Raw genomic sequence first — 22,401 nt, forward strand, 5'->3', positions numbered from 1 at the left:
TTAACTGCTAAATCTTTAATGATGACTTGGTATCAAAGTGACCAAAAAAGAACCATAAGTGTGAATATCCACATTTATGAAATCTTGTGTAATACCCAGTATTAAGATTGTCATTCATTTGACCATTAAAGTGAAAATTCAACATTTAAACATTCTCAAAGAAAACTCATTGACCTCCAAAACTACACTTGAAAAACAAGATCTAAAAGTTATGTTGCTGCAAGAGAAGTCCTTTTAGATACTCAAAAATGAGAAAATAACTTGATGATGATACAGTCTCTATTCTGAGAGGTAGTGTGGTATAGAGAAAATAGCTTTAGAGCTAGGCATACCAGGATGCATTTCTCACCTCCAGTGTTTCCAGCGGGGTGACTTCAAGCAAGTCCCTTAGCCTCTGAGTTTCAGATTCCCTAACTTAAACAGGTATAATAACACCTACCTTACAGTGTCATTGGAAGACTAAATGATTAAAAGCCCCAGTTCAATTCCTAGTGTACACTGAATACATATCAGTTGCCTTCATTCTTTCCAGGATCCTTTTGGACAAAATCTATCTGAATTAACTCTAGCTGTCAAGCATGGCTCTCTGTTCCCAGGCAGCTTGTTAAATAAGCTCCAGACTCCTACTAATTACTTTTTCTCATTTCATGTTGTATTCATAGCTAAATCATTCATCCCAGCATACATTAACTCGTGTGTAAATATGTTATGCAAAATATCCAGCCATACTTGTCTGATGGGTGAGATTCCACGAAGTACCCAGCAAAAGGGCAATAAATTCGGGGTTGTAGGTCCTTCACCAGCCGAGCCTTGTAGTTCAGGAGTTTCTTCCTTTCTGTTTTAATGAATTGGGCTTTCCATTCCTCTGGAATAACAGGGTTTGGATTAGAATTTCCTCTGTTCAGAAATCACAGAAAAACAAGAGTTCTAGTAGATTAGAAGGCTTTCAGGAGATAAAAGTTGACAGCTAACGAATGCAGACAGAGAGCAAAGCTCCTTGTCATTAGTGGCTTTATTTTGCAAATTTCAGTTGGTTACTAGGAAAATGTTTCCAAACCAACCAGAGACACTGAACCCTCTCCTTGTTAATGGCAATTCATTTGGACCCTAGCTGAATAAACAGGGTGGCATGTGTAGTTGTATCTTGCATGCATGCACATTTTAAGGACACTGTAATTCTTGTAATGCTTAACTCTCTACTAACATGGAAATGGCTTTGCTATCTTCATGGATTATAAAAGCAAAGCATGTTCATTACACCCAGGTGATGCACAGTGGTCAAGGGTGTGGATGTCGGAGTCAGTTAAGACTTAGGATCAAAATGCAGCTCCACCACTTAAACTCTTTAAGTCTGTTTTCTCCTCTGTAAAATAGAATCATGTTGCCTACCTCACAGGTTGTTCATTTGTTCGTTTGCTCGTTCATTCGATTGATATTTATTGAGCACCTACTATGTGCCAGACGTAGTTCTAGGAACTGACAATACAGTGGTGAACAAGATAAAGCAGGTCCCTGCTCTTAAGGAGCATTCATTCTAGTGAAAGAAGCAAATAAGGAATAAGGAAATAAGTTCATTTCAAAGAGTGATGAGCTAGGAAGAAAGTAAAACAGGGCCATGGGATGGAGAGTGGCTGGGGTGATGAGGTGTGGGGTGGAGGGGCATATTAGGGCAGTTAGTGAAGATGACATTGGAATCATAGAACACAGACAGAGACATAGAAGTTGTCGACCACGTGGAGGTCAAAAGCAATAGCACTCCAGGCAGTGGAAACAGCACATACAAAGGTACAGGGCACAGATGGACTTGGTGTATTGGGTCTGAGGAACAAAAAGCGGGCCAGTATGGGCTGACACTTGTCAAGCAATGGGGATACAGGCAGTAAAGGAAGTTGAAATTAGGCAGGGCCCAGAGCATGGGGGGTACCATGTCAGGGAACTGCTCTTACTGTTACTGCTGTGAAAATCTGATAAACACAGACAAGGATACAGAAAAAAATAAGTTATCCATAAGGTAGACATAACCACTATTAACATTTTGGTATATTCTAGACCTTTTTAAACGTATGTGCGTGCGCGCGCACACACTCACATAAGAACGGAGTTATGCTGGCTACCCTTTAGGAGGTATATGTCACCTCCCCAGTCACACTGTTAACCCCGTAAAGATAGCACCTCCCCTCTATCTCTCACTGGTGACTCATTCTGGGAGGCAATGACCACAGACTCAGAGAAGAAAGGAAGGAACTGGACAGGCTTTCCTCATACTGCAAGTAGGGCATTTCTGCCACATTGCTAAACAGAGATCGCTTACAGAAAATATTAATTTATTAAGTGGACATATATTGAGAACTTACAATGCTAGCAATGCTTACATACTGAGCAAAAGTAGGAACAAAATATACCATTTACATGCCCTCCCCCATCCCAACCCTAGCACCACCCTTAGACCCAGAGCAGAAGAGCTTCTGCCTTGGACCCCACATTTTTTTCAAGCTTTGAGATATAACTGATATATAATATTACATAAGTTTAAGGTATACACCGGGATGGGTTCATTACATGCATGTATGTCTAAATGATTACCACGATAAGGTTGGTTAACCTCCATCACCTCACATATTACCATTTTGTGTGTGTGATGAGAACATGTAAGACCTACCCTTAGCAACTTTTAAGTATATAGCACGGTATTGTTAACTATAGTCATCATGCTGTACGTTACATCCCCAGAACTTACTCATCTTATAACTAGAAGTTTGTACTCTTTGACCACTATTTCCCCGGCCCCCAGAAACCCCATACTTTAGAGGAGCTTCCTTTGCCTCATTCCTCCCCTGTATGGGCATTCCACAAGTCCAAGGGGATGTGCCCACCTCGGGTTGCCCACACCCTATTCTGAACCACATACCAAGAGCATTTAAGCCTGGACTACCAATGTCAGACTCTTCCTGTTCTGCTCTACAGTCTACATCAGGAATCGAATTGATCCAAATGATTCTTTTTCTTGACTTTTCCTGAGATGCTCCCTAATCTCCTAGGTGTTTCCTTCATGCTCCATCAGCATATTCTGAGCTGGAAACTTTGGCTTGTATATCTGTGATTTGCAAGTCTGGTTTCCCAAGAAGACTGTAAGCGTCTTGTGGGGAAGGATCATGTCTTAATAATTTTTGTATTGATTCGCACAGCATTTAGCAAAGTGCCATGCATGCTCCTTGGCATCACTTTGATAGAAAGTATTACCAGTAAATTTTCCACCACTGAAAGTCATCGGAAAGCCTGATGCCCCTCCGGCAAAATCACTCATCATCAGATCAACCTTCATAGGCAGCCTTCCCCCATTGGGTCTGGTGCAATCCACTGTATTGAGTATTTTATGACCTGTGGAAAAGTAAAGTGGCATCAATACTCAAGGTGAAATCTTGAAAACGACAATTTGAAATCCCAGGTCAACAAACTCTTCCATGTAAGTCTGTATAATCTGACTCATTCAATTACAGAAGAGTTGCTTATGTCCAAGGAAAAGGGAGAGTAAGATTTCAACATCTAAACTCTTCAATAGCACCTTTTGAACTTTCAAGTGAATAAACTCATCCTGTCTGATTAGTGGGTTCTGGGTGAGGAGAGTTAGCTTGATTCCACTCCGGATCGTAGATAGACTACTTTCCTCGGCCGGCTATCTTCAGGTGTTGAGCCCAAAGGATGCAGGGGAAAGAGTAACCGAATCAACACAAATCTCTCAACCCCTTGGAAATTCTATTCAATGATTGTTGGCGTAAAGTCATCTTCTCACATGAAAGGCAGAAGTGTATGATTACGTTACATCATAGTATTTCAAGATGAAAGTAAAACACTTATTCAGTAAAGGCAGTTTTGAATAAGTTACTATAGGCGAAATATAGAATATGTGTTGCCTTATGAAAAAGAATCTTTGCGCCTGTCACTACATCGAGCACATTACTGCTAATTTGTTCTCTGTAAGATTATCTGAATGAGAGCCCCTTTTCCTAAGACAGGGATAGAATATATTATATTCTATGGAAAATGAAGATGGAAGAAGAAGATGAACATAGGATGAAATTTTGGATAGCTCTTATTATCCTTCTTACCAAGAATATTTTTCACTTTTCACTGTTAATGAGAATAAGAAAATACCTTTGTATTCCACGATAATGCAAGTGTCCATCTCAGGATGAACGCCATCCATCAAGATCATGAATCGAAGATTTCTGTCTACCTGGAATTTTAACAATAAAACCAACAACAGTTTATGTCAGTTTGGCTTTTAATTCAATATTTGAAGAAACTGTCATCTCTTCTGGAAAGAAATCCCTTTTATTCAGAACTGGATTTATTATCCAGTAGAATCATACCATTGATAAATGGAGAGAAAAGCCACCTTTTATTTTAGCTCAAACAGAGATTTACACAGTGCTAGGTATTTACACAGTACTATGTACAGAAAAAGTAGGCCATTGTTTCCTTAGTGTTTAAAGCAATTACCTCGTCTAAAATTTACCCCAGAAAGCATAACTGAAAAGTATGGAAAGAACACAGATGTCTGACCTGCTGCCATATTCCAAATGGCACTACATTGATATTAGTCAACTGGACACCACTCCGCTTCAGATTCCAAAAGACAGGTCTTTCCGTGTTTCCGACATAAATGGGAATATCTGGTCTTCTTCCAGCAACCTTCTTCAGTGTGGGGTAACTAGGATCAGAAGAATTCAAAGGTTGAAAGGTGAAAAAATAGAATCATCTAGTATAAGAGACAGTCTGCTCCTTACACCAACATGTTGACCAAGAAGGAAGGTACTGAAATACCAGACTCTCTGCAGAGTCCAAAAGAAGAGTTTTTTCTCAAGGTTGACTGTAACAATGAGGGGAGTTTCCTAGGAGATTTCCCTTTATTGTGAGAACATACCATATACCACAGTGTGTATATCAAACCAGGAGTGCAAATTCCATCTTCCACACTGATGCTGCTTTGAGCAAGGGTAGTTCTAACAGAAGTTGCAGAGTGGAAAAGTCCTGCTGAAGACGTTTCTGGTAGGTGAAGGTCTCCATGATCTTCATTTTTTCTCATCCCTCCACTAGCAGCTCCCAATAAGAGAAAGGTCTCGGCCATTAAACAAGGAGAACCTATGAACTGCCCATCACTGGAGACAGTTTTTCAACCATCAAAGGTTGACAGTCACACTGTGGTATAAAGAATGAGTTCTTTGTCCTTTAGGAGAGTTGGTTAGCAGGTAGGCAAGACAGTAAAATCTAGTATAGAGGAAAATGACATTCAGCATTTGTAGCAATCCCAACTCAGTACACCCACCATTAACCATCCAAGCATTTTTTTAGTACCTACATAGATTGTCAATTCTCATTTCTGAGAATTCATTACATAAAAGAATTATATACCACTGTGGGGTATGGTAAAACATGAATAATAAACAAATAAATGGCTGTTTAGAGATCTATTATATATCAGTCATGGTGCTAGGCACTTTCACGTTATTTTATTTGATTCTCACCAAAAAACCCTCTAATTTTTTGTTTGCTTTTAATAAATGAGGACACATATTCAGAAATACATGACTAACAGATAGTAAATTGGTATTCAAATTCAGGTTTTCTGATCCTAAACTTAGTGCTTCTTCTATTAGAAGACAATTTGAGATTGACATGTACACACTGCTATATTTAAAATGGATAACCAACAAGGACCTACTGTACGGCACAGGGAACTCTGCTCAATATCATGTATCAACCTAAATGGGAAAAGAATTTGAAGAAGAATAGATACATGTATATGTATAACTGAGTCACTTTGCTGTACACCTGAAACTAGCACAACATTGTTAATCAACTATACTCCAATATAAAATAAAAGGTTCAAAAAAAAAAAGGAGGCAATTCCAACTTTAATGAATGTACTATCTGGTTTAAGAATCAGACTTGTGCATAGAGTATAATGTCAGGTGAAATGAGATATTTAATAGTAAGAAAAGTATAAACAAAATCAGCATATCAGCACTTATTAACTTCACTAATATTCAAGTTCCAGAACTATATTAAATAAGTAGAATCCAGACGAAAAAAATCAGTAGGTTTTCTTCTCTAAAAACAAAGGATTCAAAAAATCAAGGATTCTTTGAACACGTCTTCAGTCTCTGGGTGAACCACCTAAATCTTCTACTTTAAAGGACTTTAGGAGTTAGGATCAGTTATTCTAAAATGGATGTTTATTGCTTTGCAATTTTTAAATTGTTGACAATTCTTACTGGCATCTATTAATAATATCATCCATTACGATACTCATATATTAACATAATAAATCACATTTCTTTGACTAAAGACTGTTTTCTAGCCCAGAACTTCTGCTGTCAGTGTCCTTGTCCTCACGGTGAGTCACAGCCACCCCCCACCTCTGCAGGAGACCCTCCAACACCAGCAGGTATGCAGTCCTGACAACAAAGCATCATGAAGGCTTCAAAAACTGGCCAAGTCCTGCGTCTCGGAACTGGAACTCTAAGGATCTGGGGCCCCATCGTGATTTGGCTGGTGAGTTGGGAACAGCCATCCGAAAGAGGAACATACGCTATGGACTCTATCACCCACTCTTAGAATGGTTCCATCCTCTCTACCTATGTGATAAGAAAAATGGCTTCAAAACACAGCATTTTGTCCGTGCGAAAACAATGCCAGAGCTATATGACCTCGTTAGCAGGGCCTTGAAGAAGGGCAACATGGTCTGCCGGACCCTGAAGAGGATCTGGCATCTGGCAGATTTGTATTCGAATCCTAGCTCTTGTTACTTACAAGCCTTAAACAGGTACAAACCTGACTTGATTTGGTCTGATGGAGAGTGGGAACGTCCTGATACTTATTGGAACTCTACAAATTTTCTTGCTTGCTCTACAATGATAGGCCAGTTGAGGATGTGGTCATAGTAAATGGCCTATGAGGTCATTTACTGTTGCCATGGATGACACTACAACTGTCAAGATAAATTCAAGCCAGAGACCTTGCCAGATCACAAGTGGGAGATGTGCACCTCAACAGACAAGCTGTCCTGGGGCTATCGTCACAACATGGCAATGGGTGACATCACAAGTGAATCTCAAAACATTTCGGAACTGATTCAGACAGTAAGTTTGGGAGGCAACTATCTTCTCAACATTGGACCAACTAAAGATGGACTGATTGCTCGCATCTTCCAAGAAAGGCTTCTTGCTGTTGGGGAGTGGCTGAGCATCAATGGGGAGGCTATCTATGCCTCCAAACCATGGAGGTTACAATCTGAAAAAAACACGACCTCTGTGTGGTATACCTCAAAAGGATCAGCTGTTTATGCCATTTTCCTGCACTGGCCAGAAGATGGAATCTTAAGCCTTAAATCCCCCATAACTACTTCGACTACAGAGTGAACAAAGCTGGGAATCGAGAACGATATGAAGTGGTCCACAAATCCAGGTAAAGGTCTCCTCATGTACCTGTCCCAGTTACCACCCTCTGCTCTTCCGACTGAGTTTGCTTGGACTGTAAAGCTGACAGGATGGAGTGACCACTGGAGTTCAACAAGAGAGGGACACTGCCTGCACTCTGATTTTCCCTTTATAGTACCATCACTGTAATAAACTACTCTTGTCTACTCAGACATCTCTTTTCCAACGCATTTTAATAAAAGGAATGGATTACGTTACGCTGATGTCTCACAGGATCAGAGATCTGAGATCCATTGCTAGCATCTCTCTCTCTGATCAGCAGAAGGGATTGAACAGTGAAGCTCATCCTAACCTTGGGAATTATCTACGATGGAAACTTCACTCCATTCTGTGTTTCATAACCTGCTTGTTTATTCAAATGACTTCAGATCAAGAATAAGCCAAGTCATCCTGTTGCCTATAGGAGGAGCTGAAAAGGATTTGGCAAAATCCACCACATGCTATTTATTCAGCATCAAAGGTGACCAATTCCCCCCACCTACCCCCAGGAGCAGGAGATCCTGGAGGGGAAGGAAAATGCTTCCTAGGCTGCTACCAGGCAGCTTTTTAGAAGTTTCCAAAGCAAACTAAGAGCTCTGAAATTCAGTCTATTTACAGTGATACTAGGAAGAAAATGAATGTGATTCTGTCCTGCTTTCTTTAATACAATCAGATAAATAAATTTGTACATCAAATTATTTTCTACCAAAAAAAAAAAAGACTTTTCTAAAGCACATTGGCCTTTCCCCCTTGTTTTTGTAAATAAAGGAGGTTTTATTCAGTAAATCAAGGTCAGACAAGAGGACTGGGGACAAATGACTTTGGTGTTTATTAGTTGACTAGGTAAGAGTCAAAAAGTAAGGGTCTATTCTATATCAGAGAAATAAACTCAAAGGAGTGAAAACTATAAGTTTCGGTAACTTTCCATAATAAACTATTCACAGTACACTACACAACCAATGCACTGTGATACTACAGGAGAGGACCAGTGTCTAATGCCTGGCAACTTTGCCCACACAATTCCCTGAAATTGAAATGAAACTGGTTTTCAGGACAGTGGTTGAGAAATAACTGGGCTAAGTGACTTGAAAAGTTCTTATCTTCCCTAAAATTCAGGACTTTCCCATGGAATGTCCCTCATCAGGACCTTAGGCAATGGCATCTTGTAACAGGTACTATAAAGCAATCACATGGTTTATGTGATACTGTTCTCTCTATACAGGCTATATGAAATTAGTACCACACAATACTGTTATTATACAATGCATGAACCCAGGCCTCTCGTAATTCTGCAGTTGTATGTGTTTGATTCCAGAGGCTTGTATGGAACAAAGGTGTTGTGCGGTGGACAAGTCGATTTTTAATTGTGGCACCACAATATCCCCGTGGGTGATGTTCAATTTTTAAGTGTGTTGCAGGTAATTTGTTACTAAAGCAGTTAATCATTTGTTTTTAAACCGTTTCCTTAAAAAAAAGAGAGAACATACTCGTGCCTTAGAGATCTCATATGCTTTCAAAAGAAAAATCAAGGGTCCAGCAAACAACATATTTTCCCTCACCATGGACATTTCGATCAAAGTATGTCCTTCATGTGAATTTTGTCATATAAAGTCACAGAAAAAAATACGGTGGAGTTGCTTCATTTTAGAACACTGTGGGCACTGCTAGATGTTTACACTGGCAGCCCAGCAGTCGTGACACAAACTTCTGAATAAGCATGAACAAACAGGACCCTGAAATGACACCAAGGGATTGGGAATATGACCCTGCCTCTTCTGGTAACAGTTCATTCACAAATGTGTGTGGTTTTGTAAATCCAAGTTCCTCTTCCTCCTTTCTGATTGCTGGGGTTAAGGAAGTTTCAGTTCCTATCCTTAGTATCACATGGCTCTGGTTTCAATGAAGGACGAAGTAGACTCAGGGTTCAAAAGCTGCGAGCTCAGTGTTGTTGAAATGCTACGAATCAGGAGTTGGCAAACCACAGCGACCTGCTGCTGTAAGCTAGGAAAACCTTCTACCCTTTTAAGTGGTTGAAAAGGAAATCAGAAGGGCAATCCTATTTGGTGACACATTAAAATTTTATGGTATTCGCATGTCGTCGTCCATAAATAAGGTTTATTAGAAGACAATCAGGCTGATTCAGGGCCGTTCATGGCTGCTTTGGTGCCACAACAGCAGAACTGTGTCACTGCAACACCAACCATATGGCTTGTGAAGCCGAAAATAGTTACACCCTGGCCCTTTATAGGAAACGTGTGCTGATTCCTACCATAAATGTTGAACTAAAAAAGGGGGGCTTTCCTGGTGGCACAGTGGTTGAGAGTCCGCCTGCCAATGCAGGGGACTATGCCCCGGTCCAGGCAGATCCCGCATGCCGCGGAGCGGCTGGGCCCATGAACCATGGCCGCTGAGCCCGCGTCCGGAGCCTGTGCTCCGCAACGGAAGAGGCCACAGCAGTGAGAGGCCTGCGTACCGCAAAAAAAAAAATAATCCTTAAACCTAGACTTTCACCAAGTACCCTGAGGGTGGGAAGTGAGAGGGTGGAGGGTTATTAACCCCTGTCCTCCTTCCCACAATAGCTCCTTCCGCATTCCCAGTGGTATAAAACATGAAAGCACTTTAAAAATTATGCTATGCAAATGTAAGCATTTATCTAAATTAGTCCTCTTATCATCAGCCCAACTGAATCTACCTCAAAATGAGCAGTGATTGCAAAAGAACCTGAAAACCAGCGATGCCTTTACTGCAGCATTTTCTTCAGAGTTGAGTGCTCAGACTTCATTACCTCAGATGGTCTGAGTGCATGTGACTGATGTAAATTAGGTCCGCTTGGTACAGCCTCTCCAGCCAGTCAGATGGAGGCTCATGCAGTAACCACCATCCTCGGGCAAAAGCAGGACCGATTAACCAAGGGTCAAACACCATCCTCTTGTCTCCCAGCTTGAGGTCCATGCAGGCATGGGTCAGGTATGTTATCTGTCGGAAGACAGCGAGATTCAGATTATTATATCATCACCAGCCAGCAAAAATGAACTCGGCTGCTTAGCTGGCAAGTCCCATTGGAGAACTTGGCTCCTAAGCCTGTTCAGTGAAACAGGATGCAAGTGAGACCCAGCAGGAGCGTTTATATAGAATACAACTCTCAGCACAGGTCACTAGTTTAGTAGAATAGAAGTGTTCATGGTGGGTTTTAGGTGTCAAACCAATTGATTTACCCAGCCCTACTCTCTTTAAATTAGCTCCTAAATATTTATTTACAGCCTGCACTACAGAATAGCGTTTGTGGCCAGTCCTTCAAAGCACAATTTACAAGGAAGGGCAATTAGAGATGTTATGGCAGACACTTGGGGATTTAAATGCTGGAGTGGCTGGGAATAGGTACACGAATGAATGATTCCTGGTGGGTTTAAGGCAGGAGATAGATGGGCCCCAGGCTGAGCAGCTAGAGTTTGTCGCCTGTGGACAGATACTCCAAGACAAAGATAATAGCTGGAGCAGACAGGAGCTGAGTCCTCCCCAGATAAGAGATAAAGAGACCACATATACCTCATTCTCGAGGTCAAGGAGACCTTCCTGACTACACCTGTGCAGAAAGGCTCCTCGGGGGGCCAGAAAGGGAGGGCGCGCCACCCCACAGTAGGTGATGTCAACCTTCCCATAGGCCTCTGGACTAGAATCCATCTTGGCTAAGAGATGCACACACACACAGGGGAGGACCCTGAGTTATAACCAAATACAGACTCAGAGCCAGGCAAAGCAAGGTGACTGGCCAGAGGAAACCCAGAAGAAATGCCCGATATAAGTGATTTAAACTACCACGAAGGCACAACTATCTCTCTCTGAGCCCGCCCATGTGTGTTTATTCACACGTACATTCTTCCTCCTAATAAAAACTTTACTTGTTTCACTACTTTTCGTCTCTTGTTGAAATGTATTTCTACAAAGCAGACAAGCCAAGGCCTCGTCACTGGCCCTCATGGTCTAGTGGTTAGCATTCAGTGCTCTCACTGCCGTGGCCTGGCTTCAGTCTCCGGTCAGGGAACTGAGATTCTGCTTGAAGACGCTGCAGGCTGAGGCCACCCGAGACTGGCTTGGCATAGCCATGCAGCCTGGCTAAACAGGCTTGTAAGGCTTTCTCTTCTAAATTACCTGCTGACTCACTCAGGATGTCAGGATCCTCTGAGAATGGCTATAAACAGTGACTTAGAGACTGGCATAGACTAGAGGATTCTAAATCAATCCCTCACTTCCTTCCCCTGATCTGGCATATCCACAGGAAAAAGGAAAACACCAGGAGCAGAGATAAGGTAATAGAAGCTCCAGTGTGAAAAGCCAATAAAGAGGGTAAGGAGAGATCAAGAAATCAGGGCTTCCCTGGTGGCGCAGTGGTTAAGAACCCTCCTGCTGATGCAGGGGACATGGGTTGGAGCCTTGGTCCGGGAAGAGCCCACATGCCGCGAAGCAACTAAGCCCGTGCACCACAACTACTGAGCCTGCGCTCTAGAGCCATCGAGCCACAACTACTGAGCCCACGCGCCCAGAGCCCGTGCTCCGCAACAAGAGCAGCCACTGCAATGAGAAGCCCACGCACCACAGCGAAGAGTAGCCCTCGCTGTCTGCAACTAGAGAAAAACCCACGCACAGCAACGAAGACCCAACGCAGCCAAAAATAAATAAATAAATCTATAAAAAAATAAACAGAAATCAAATTCAGGTGATTATGCCTATTCTAATAGGTTCCCATTTGTTTCCTCAAAAAAGTGACAGTCCATTTTCTCAAATGAAAAGATTCTCAAATACTCCAGAAATTTTAATTTTTGATTGTTTACCTCTCTCAAACTATCAAAGTGTTTTCTCTGGAGCAAACTCTCTTCTAAAGGTAGGAGAATGCACAGGAAGGTTTGTAAAGTTCTCAGGGCAACGTGCAGAAATATACAACTGGCCGTTTTACCTGATAGTGATTTGGTATCAAGGGCAATTTCTGAACTTCCGCCAGTAGTTTTCCATGACTCTCCTCTGGGACCTCCGCTAAAAGATTTTTTGTTTTGTTTTTTTTTGGATGTATTTCCTTGTAATCCCTGGCAAGTTCTGGGGGTTCCTAGAAAATGTGCTCAAGAGTTCAGAATAACTATATTATATGTCCTAACCAGCCACCTCCAAGGATATTCAAGGTAATACAGGATGTAAATATATATATATAAAAGGAAATCTTAGTTCTATTTTTGTTTTTAAGATTATTACAATTTAATGTTTCCTTACCTGCACTTCCCCAAAAGCCAAATCTTCAGGAGATCTGGGTTCTGAATCCCAGGGGTTAGGAGGATTCAGTTCTAGAAACAAAAGTCCATTTTCTTCATTCTTTTCCACAACTAGAACCAAATGGGAACAAATCTGAATTAACAACAATAACAGAAATGAGTTTTAAAAAGCATCACTGAGGGCTTCCCTGGTGGCGCAGTGGTTGAGCATCCACCTGCCGATGCAGGGGACACGGGTTCGTGCCCCGGTCTGGGAAGATCCCACATGCCGTGGAGGAGCTGGGCCCGTGAGCCATGGCCGCTGAACCTGCGCATCCGGAGCCTGTGCTCTGCGATGGGAGAGGCCACAACAGTGAGAGGCCCACATACCGCAAAAAAAAAAAAAAAAAAAAAGCATCACTGAAATGGAAATGCATGGCTCAGGTACACAGAGTACAAAAATCAAAGGAAAATAAAAACAAAAGGCAATGCTCATTTGGGTCAAGCAACGTCTACTGAGATGAGGGCTGAAGACCATCACCCATTCATTTCTTTTTTTTTTTTAATTTAAAATTTATTGTAATAGGGTCTGCACAAAAGGAGGGGGTGAAGGGTGGGGAACATGCAGGGGATACAGCAAGACAATGACATGGCCAGGGCCACAGCTTCTGTCGCGGGGGAAGGGATGAAAAGGAAAGGCCAGGGCCGGAGCTGGGGTGGAAGAGGGAAGGGGGAGACACTGTGGCTGCATTCCCCCCACCCCCAGAGAGCACCTCTGGTCCCTGGATCCCCCCATTGACCCTGGCCCCCTAAGATTCATCTCTTGCCCTACCTCTGACCCTAGTGGCTCCTTCTTTTGCTCCCCTTGACTTGTTTCCCCCTGACAGATTCTCAAGCAGGATGATGTTTAGGGCCTGACCCCAAACAACCTCACCTTATGAAGGTACAAACTGTGTCTTCCCTGCTTCGGCCCCTTCGCAAATCTCACCTTTCCCCCTCTCTGGGGCAGAATCTTTAATTTCCTTCCTTCCTCTCCTCCCTCCTCCTGGAAAAAACAAAAAGCACCAACTCCCCAGGGAGGGGCAGCAGACAGTAGGGGGACACTGGAAGGAGGAGAGCAAGGAGGACCACCGAGGGAAAGGCTCACAAATCCCTGGAAGGGCAGGGCAGGGGGTTACGGAGAGGAGAGGGGGCGAGGGCAGTGGCCGCTCCTGTCCTCTGCCACCCCTGCCCACCGTCCAGGGGGCTTCAACACGACTGAGGGGCCAGGTGTGCATGTGGCGTCAGGTCTGACAGGGAGAAATCAGGGGCAGGAGAAACAAGTCGTTAAAACCTAGCAAATTCCCCTAAGAAAACAGTTCTTCCTCCTTTCCTTCTGGAGGCTCCTTGGTTGGCAGGGCAAGTAGTGAGGAGTTGGTGGGGAGAGACAGGGGAAGAGGAGATGGTACCGAGGGACTTTCCTCCATTCTCCCCTCTCCCCCGCACCAACTTGGAGCTCACCAGGGCTGGGAGGGAAGTGGCTGAGAGCTCACACGCACGCCCTCGGCCCCCGAGGAGCCACAGCTCTGGGAGGGGCTGCCGCCACCATTGGACAGGCCTCACTTGTACCAGGTGGGTGCGGGGGTCCCCCTCAGCTGGTGGGCTGTGGCCGGGGAGGCGTCTCCGGCACAGGGGCGTCACCCCCCCCATGGGTCCGCCTGTGGCCGGCCAGCTGGGCAGGGTCTCGCAGTACACGCTGCACAGCTTCCACAGGATGAGATCAGCCCGTATGCTGCCGTGGTGAAGCCTTTGTTGCGGAGCTCACGGACGTGGTGAGGGCCCTGGCTACGCACCTTCACGTGGTCCGAAATATAAGCCGAGCTCAACGTCTTGCCACACACATGACCCGGCGCCTTCTCGTCGTGTCGTACTGTGCGGACCCGCAGTCAATCCTTGATCTTCGTAGCAAAAGCTGCCTCGCAGTTCTCACATCTGAAGGGCCGGTCTGTTGAGTGCACTTGTCTGACATGACTGTTGAGGTGATCCCGCCGGGGGGAAGCTCTTGCCACAGTGGGAGCAGCTGTAGGGCTTGTGCACTGCGCCGTCGTGTGAGCACACGTGGTAGCTCCTTTGGTCCTTCTGTCGGTTCCGGTGGTAGACGTCGCGAAAGGCCTCGCCGCACATCTTGCAGGCGTGGTTCTTCTGCATGCGCTTTCCACCGCACCCACGGCACCCGCGGCCACTGCAGCCGCTCGGCCGCCAGCTCCGCTCAGCTGGGGCACGTTCAGGAGGCTCAGGGGCACCATGGTGGGCATCTTCATAGCACCCGAGGGGACCCGGCTGGCTTTGGCTCCCGTGTGGATGGCGTCGTGCCTCCGGAGGCTGTAGCCGTTCTTGAACTCCTTGGCGCACAGGGCGCAGAGGTAGGGCCCCTTGCTCTACGCTGCTTCTCCAAGGCAGATGCGACTGGGGCCACAGCGACCGTCGCGGTTCGGGCAACGACGGCGGTGGCCGCAGCTGCGGCGATGGTGGCGGCAGAGGCAGGGGGCGCGGCCTCGGCGGCGGGCGCCGACACCCGCAGGGGCGGCGGAGGGGGCGCCGGGGGCTGTTTCAGAACTGCTGGGTCCACAGTGGAGGCGGCGGCCGGGGCCGGGGGCGCAGCAGCAACGGCGGCGGCCGCGGCGGACTCCTGGGCGGCGGCGAGAACTCGGAGTAAGTCCACCGGGAGACGCTCGGCCGCCGGGGCCTGGAGCGTGGGTGGGGGCGCCGGCGCGGCCTGGAATGGACTCTGGGCGCAGCCCTGGGAGGCAAAGAGGCCGGGCTGGAGCTCAGCCCCGACCTGCGGGGGGTTCTGGGAGTGACCCTCAGGTGGCAGGAAGGAGTTCAAGAGGCCGCCCACCCCCCACTCCCCCGGCAGTCCAGGCCCAGTCCAGGCCGCAGCACCGTACAAGGGAACACGGGGAGCATGGCCTCCGCCACGGCGGGGCTCAGCTGGGGCCGGGGGCGCGGGCTGCGCCGAAGGCATGGCCGGCGGGCCGCCCCGCCGCCCTCGCAAGCCGGCGGGCTGGAGGGAGGGAGGCAAGGAGGGCGCCTGACGGGCCGTGGAGCGCAGCGTCGATGGCGGTGGCGACGCCCTCTGGATGGGGGCGGGAGGCCCAGCGGGGCCGGGGGCGCGGGCTGCGGCGGTTGGAGCCTGGCTGGGCGGGTGGGGAGAGCGAGGGAACAGACTCCGCCCCAACTGCGCAGCTCGCCCGGCGGCGCCTCGGGGAGGGCGCCCCATTCATTTCTTTCTTCATATTACACTTAAGGAACTCATGAGATCTCAGGTGTATCAGGGACACAGCCACACACCAACAGCTTCATTACCATCAAATGAATAATTGCTAGAGATGAGTTCAAGGTGCTATGGGAGTCTCTAGGAAGGAGTACCTAGTTTGGTTCTAAGAGTCAAAGCAGATTTCAAATAGGAGGTAATGCTCCAGCTAGACTTGAAAGATGAGGCATCTGGGCCCAACTAAAGAAATATGATGATGTGAAGCAAACAGGATGGGACAACAGCATGTGTAAAGGCATAGAGGCATGAGAGCTTGATATGCACAGTGACTACTCATTTATGACCGAGGAAAATGGTGTTTGAGCCAGGCCAGAATAGACAGGTAGGTCAGAGAAAGTCATGAAGGACCCTAGATTCCCTGCTAAGGAGGAGTTTGGATTTTATCTTGTGGCAATGAGGGGTCAATGAAGAATTTTAAGCAATTGTAGCAGATGTGCTGGTGGCTTGCACAAAATCTATTTTCTCCTTCTTTACTATTAGCATCTAATTTTTTTTTTAAGGAGTGGTGATACACCTATCTAAAGATCATGATTTCCCAGGCCCCCTTGCAATTATGAGTGGCCATAGCTCTACGTACAGTTTATATAGTTCTGCCCAGTGAGATGTGAGCAGAAGTGTACTAGTGGGACTTCCAGGAACATGTTTATTTTCCTGACAAAGAGGAACAAACTCAACGGATCTGGACTGTTCACCCTTCATCTTCCCCCCGCCCCTTGTGTGAAACTTGGTTGCCATGCTTGGAGGAGCAGAAGCCATCCTGAGACCTTGAGGAAAAAAGTCAGATACAGAATGGGAAGACAGACGGAGCCTGGCTCCTTGATTAACCAACAGCCGTAATGCCCAAGACTGCCTGCTTTCCAACTTCTTGTGATGTAAGAAAACCTCAGATATGATTGGGCCACTGTTATTTGCGTTTTCTATTACAATGGCTGAAAGCAATACCTAAATGCTATCGGAAGGGAGTATTAAAATCAGAACTTAACTTTAGGAAGACCACTGTGAGACACAAGGAGAGGATCAATTGGAGGGAGGCAGGACCATATTTGAGAGCCCTCCCCATTGTTTTGGGAGGCCATCAGCAAACCACTGATGGACATGCACTCAGGAGAAAGATGGCCTGTTTGGAGCCCTCACTCTCCCACTTAATAGCTGGATGACCTTGGACACCTTACTTGACTTCTCCATTCTTCAGTGTTTTTATCTATAACCCCAGCCACCTCCAAGGACAGTCATCCTAATAAGTGCCAGCAATTTTACTAACTGCTCAATGGAAGCAAATGAGGTCCTAGACCAAAGCAGTCCCTGTGGAAATGGCATCATTGCCCTGCCCTCAAAGCCAAGCATTTTCCTACTTTCTTCAAAGCATATAAAAAAAAATTTTGCCTACACTTTCCAAATGAATAATTATACTACTTTAAGACAACTGCTAATGGAAGAAACTGAGGTAAAAATTACCCCTAAAATGAAAAATGATGCATTTTTTTAATATTCCCTAATAGTTGAAAACGAAAACTTATATATGCTGTCAAATTTCAATTTTCAAGATCAACTTGAGGGACTGTAATAAGAGTTGAAAACTTAAAGAATTACCTCCCCTAAAGTCTGTTTTGCTCTCTCACTGCCCTAGCTTCGCCCTCGTGGCTACATATTCTCCCTCTCTGCCCCTGACACACTGATGACACATTTAGACGATCTCCTTGGAAATCTCTCCTCAGTATCACAGCACTGCCCACTACCTGGCTTCATTTGGAACTCAGCTGTCATATTATCAGACAGGGCTTTCTGACCACTCCATCTCAAAGAGCACTCTCCAGCCCTCTACCCTCATTTTTTTCTTCCTAGCCCTATTGTCACTGGACATATTGTATATTGTTTGTTTATGGTCTGTCTCCCCTATAAGACTATGAGCTCTGTGAGAGCTAGCATCGTGGTTTGTTTGATGCTCTGTCAGTAGTGTGCCAAGAACGTTGCCTGACTCACAATTGGCATTTGTTAAATATCTGTTGAGTTAATTGATTAATTAATGGTCATCATTCCATGTCTCCCAAGACTCTCTTGGGGTGCACAGCCCCCTCTCCCAACCCAGGCACTGCTCCTGCCCAGACTGGGCACCTCAAGTTGGGAAATTTAGATATAAGATTATCTCAACAAAAGCCCCAAATAAAGTATATTACTTTTTCATTTTTAAAAGAGCACTTTAAAAGCTAGAAACATGATCACACCAGATAGCTTCAGCTGGTCCCTACAAACCCCTTCTTCTCTACCTGTCTGCACCCTTGTCCACCTACTGTCTCCTTCAGGAGGTTGACTTAGCTGGACCACATCAAAGGGCTCCCACACTCTCCTCCTTTTAGGTGAGTTTGGCTATTGGGAAGCTCCAGGGTGAGATGATAAGAGAACTCAGTGAGGTTGGGTCACTTATACCTCTGGCTCTTTCCCTGTAAGGTCACCTTGAACTAGTTATGCTCTGGGCATGGACAGAGGTCACTGCTTATCTCATAGAAGCCAATTCTTTATGACTCTCTCTTCTTCCAGATTCTGGAAACTGCTCCCCCCTCATCCCTTTGGGCCTAAAGACAGATAATTTGGCTGTTATCAACTCCAGGTTACTCCACCTTCCCTGTGATTCTCCCACATCCACACCTTATAAAATATCCTTTGATGAAAACACACTCTACAAATTATCCCAATTTGAGGGGGCCATCTTTTTTCCTTTTGTGAATATAACTAATACAATAAATAAGAATCGCTATCCTGAAACCCCAAATTCAGAAGAGTGATTACCTCTGGGGGATGAGGGGATATGTAACATGATCAAGGAAAGGTATTTAAAGATCTTCTGCTGTTAATGATTTATGTCTTAAGCTGAGCACTGGGCACATGGCTGTTCACTCTGTTATTTTTATACCTTTTAAATATTGCTTAAGAATTTAATAGAAGCATAGTAATTAGTATTTTTCCTAGTAATAGTTATCAACTTATTTAATAGTAAAACACAATTGGCTTTCTTAATAAAATCAGGAACACACAAAGGATGCTTAATAGCACTATTCTTATTAAACTATGTCCTTGAAAATGCAAGTGATATAATAAAGATACATCTTATTATTATTTCCAGGCTATATGATTACCAGAAAACATTGTCGTGAAATAGAAAGAATGCTGGATTTGGAAACATCTGGGTTGGGATTATGACTGGGCTGCCTATTATCACATCCTGGGATGCAGTTTCCTGATCTGTAAAATAGGCTTATGATACATACTTTGCAGAGTTATAGAACAAATCCTGTAGGGTCTAGCACTATGCCTGGCACAGAGAAGGGATTTAAAAAATAATAGAATTATTATGGCAATTATTTTACCTTCAAAGAATGAAGAGTTAAAAAGAAAGTTCAGTATTGGACAAACAAAATTATATACTAGCAAATACCATTTCAAAAATACGAGGTATTATGGAAGCCTCTCAGAAAACTGCATTGATATCCACTCTTAAGGATTTTCCTTCTTTAGAATTGTTCTCTCTCAAGAAAAGCAGAAAAAAATAAGAGTCTGTAACTCTTAACTATTATTTCAAAGCAAACACCATAAAAGTTTTTATGCCCCTCGCACAAAGATAATGCATTTATGCATGGAAGTGAAGCATAACTTCTGCCGACTCCCTGCCTCTATAAAGCAGGTGAATGTGTCATCCTTCTTGTGACTGCACAAACTGATGCAATCTAGGTTATTTGGGTTATAACTGAATAATTTATCCAGAAGAACAAACAAATGGAATTCATTAAAATCTTTTTACAAGGAAGAACGATGAAGAAGAATTAGAGCAAAAACATTTTAGAAAACTGTAATAATTAAATCATTGATTATTGGCATAAGGACGGTCAAGGAGAGGATCCTAATTAAATAACAGTTTAATATTCTAAGAGACGGATCATAGATTGGTGGAAAAGGAAGGGCTAGCTAAGAATGGTGCTGTGCAACAGGTTAGCTAAGTATTCCAGTTGATTAAAGACACAAAGAAAAGCAACCAAGTGGTTAAAAAGTATGAAAAAATAGTATATCAAAGGGAGGACTTCTAAGTTTAATAGCAATGGAAACAAGTCCAATGGAAAATCTGAATAGATACAAATGTAAAATGAAAAAGTTCTACCACCAAAGAAAATTGGCAAACGTGTTTGGAAAATATTAGCAACATATTTGAGAAACAAGTGTAATTTAAAACAACAATGCTCTTTTTGACTCAAACAAGGAAAGTCTGAAAAATTAAGAATGCCCTGAGCTGGTAAGGCATGAAGAGAAAAGGCAGGCTTATTAACTAGTTAGAGGGAATAAAAACTGGTTCATTCTAAAAAATGGACTGTAATATAATATATATTAAAGAATGGATGAATGAATAATGGACTCATTCATTCATTTAGTACCTCAAGTAAAGACGACTGTGCTAATCATATTTTTCAGTTCATGACACATGATACTCGGCCCAGGCAAAGCTACTTACTTACTTACTTACTTACTTACTTATTCCCTTTATCTCTGTTTCCCACTCTTATTTCCCTGTCCTCCCCTACAGGCTACGATTTGAATGGTCGTGCAAAATATGTATTATATTGTATATGTGCATCTTTAGTTTATATAAACGGTATTGGGTCTCCAGTCTGTTTCTTACTCCTTTTCACTCAGTACCCTGTTTTTAAGATGCATTCATGTTACCACATGTACATCTAGTCCACTTCCTCTAACTGCAGTTTAGTATTCCCTGGTTCACCGCATTTTACTGATTCGCTCTCCCAGTGGTGGACCCATAGACTCTGCCACAACAAGGTTTCTTTGGTATACAAATAAGAATGGCAGTGATGGGTCGTGGCGTATTCATAAACCTCCCCTGACTAGTCACTGTCGGGTTCCTCTCTAGCGTGGCTGTACCAGCCACATTCCCACCACAGGCATGACTATTTCTATACCCTTATATCTCTGACAACATTCCGCGGCACCTTCGTTTCTTTCTATCAGTCAAAAAGACATAGAGTAACACCTCATTGCTTTACTTTGCAGTTTTCTGATAATTAACGTGTTTGAGCATATCTTCATGTGCTTATTGACCTTTGTGGATTCTTCTGTAAAATGCTAGTTCATATCCTTTCTGCATTTTTATATTGGGTTTCCTATCTTTTTCTTGTCAATTTGCATTACTTCCTCCTATATGCTAGATAATATTCCCTTGTTGGTTGCCAATATTGCAGAATAGTCACCCAAACTGTCATACATCTTTTAACTTTGTCCATGGTGTCCTCCAATTAGCAGAAATCTTTAGTGCTGATGAAATCACATTCACCAGGGTTTTGTGTGTGTGTGTGTGTGTGTGTGTGTGTGTGTGTGTGTGTGTGTTGGTGGGGGGTTATTCTTTGAGCTGTACTTCTGAAGTGTTGTTTGAAGAGTCAGGAAGTGCCGCCAATTTCTAGGTCACAAAGATATTTACATTTCTTCTGTTACTTTTACAGTCTGACCTTTTTCATTTAGGCTATTAGTCCATGTGAAGCCCATCTTTATGTTACGATGTATGAGGTGTTAAATATGGGTAAAAGCATTAATTAGTTCTACCCTGTTGCCAGTAATTCACCTATCTTACAGAAAAAACTCCAAAAACAGAGAAATTCTTAAGCAGAAAGATCACAGTTTTGGTTTTGACGGCAAAAAAAAAAAAAAAAAATCTGTGAACAGCCTAAATTCCAACAACAGAGAAATGGCTAAATAAATTATTTAAGTTAATATTTAATGTAAGCATACTTTAAAATTATGTATATATAGAATCTGACATAATATGACTAATATAATAGATTAACAAGACAAAAAACAGGATGCAAAAATAATATATAGAATAATTATAATTATTTGTAAAAGTATGCTTAAAAAGATGACTGGAAGTTGGAACAACTAGATAGAAAATCAACAAGGAAATAGAAGACTCAAACAACACGATAAACCAACCAGACCCAACAGACATAGACAGAACACTCCACCCAACAATAGAATACACATTCTTCTCAAGTACATGTAGAATATTCTCCACAAACCAGTACAAACCATATGTTAGGCCATAAAATAAAGTTAAAAGGATCAAGTCATATAAAGTATGTTCTCTGACCACGATGAAATGAAATTAGATACCAATAAGAGGAGAAAGTTGGAAAATTCACAAATATGTAGAGATCAGACAACATACTTCTGAATACAAATGGTTTAAGGAGGAAGATCACAAGAAAAATGAGAAAATACTTTGTGACAAGGAAAAATGAAAACATAATATTCTGAAACTTATGGAATGCAGCTAAAACAGTGCAGTGCATAAAAGGAACACACCTATAATAAAAAAGATCTC

At 43.6% G+C, this 22,401-nt stretch overlaps 1 protein-coding gene and 2 pseudogenes across 13 annotated transcripts in view; 1 reads left to right on the plus strand and 2 right to left on the minus strand.

Moving 5' to 3' along the window:
• The window catches only part of LOC132432777 (cytidine monophosphate-N-acetylneuraminic acid hydroxylase), a 100,557-nt gene that overhangs the window by 24,207 nt on the left and 53,949 nt on the right, over window positions 1–22,401 (minus strand). For all 13 annotated transcript variants that reach the window (XM_060023530.1, XM_060023539.1, XM_060023537.1 and 10 more), the window contains 6 exons: window positions 12,738–12,847; window positions 10,264–10,454; window positions 4,564–4,711; window positions 4,153–4,234; window positions 3,241–3,378; window positions 730–865 (listed from right to left, as the gene is read on the minus strand). In XM_060023530.1, the coding sequence (XP_059879513.1) occupies window positions 730–865; window positions 3,241–3,378; window positions 4,153–4,234; window positions 4,564–4,711; window positions 10,264–10,454; window positions 12,738–12,847 (805 nt within the window). The remainder of the gene's footprint in view (window positions 1–729; window positions 866–3,240; window positions 3,379–4,152; window positions 4,235–4,563; window positions 4,712–10,263; window positions 10,455–12,737; window positions 12,848–22,401) is intronic.
• Window positions 4,707–10,045, plus strand: LOC132432779 (tissue alpha-L-fucosidase pseudogene; annotated as a pseudogene).
• Window positions 13,314–15,829, minus strand: LOC132432780 (myc-associated zinc finger protein-like; annotated as a pseudogene).

This window comes from Delphinus delphis, chromosome 10, assembly GCF_949987515.2.
Source record: "Delphinus delphis chromosome 10, mDelDel1.2, whole genome shotgun sequence".
In the NCBI taxonomy this organism is placed as follows: domain Eukaryota; kingdom Metazoa; phylum Chordata; class Mammalia; order Artiodactyla; family Delphinidae; genus Delphinus; species Delphinus delphis.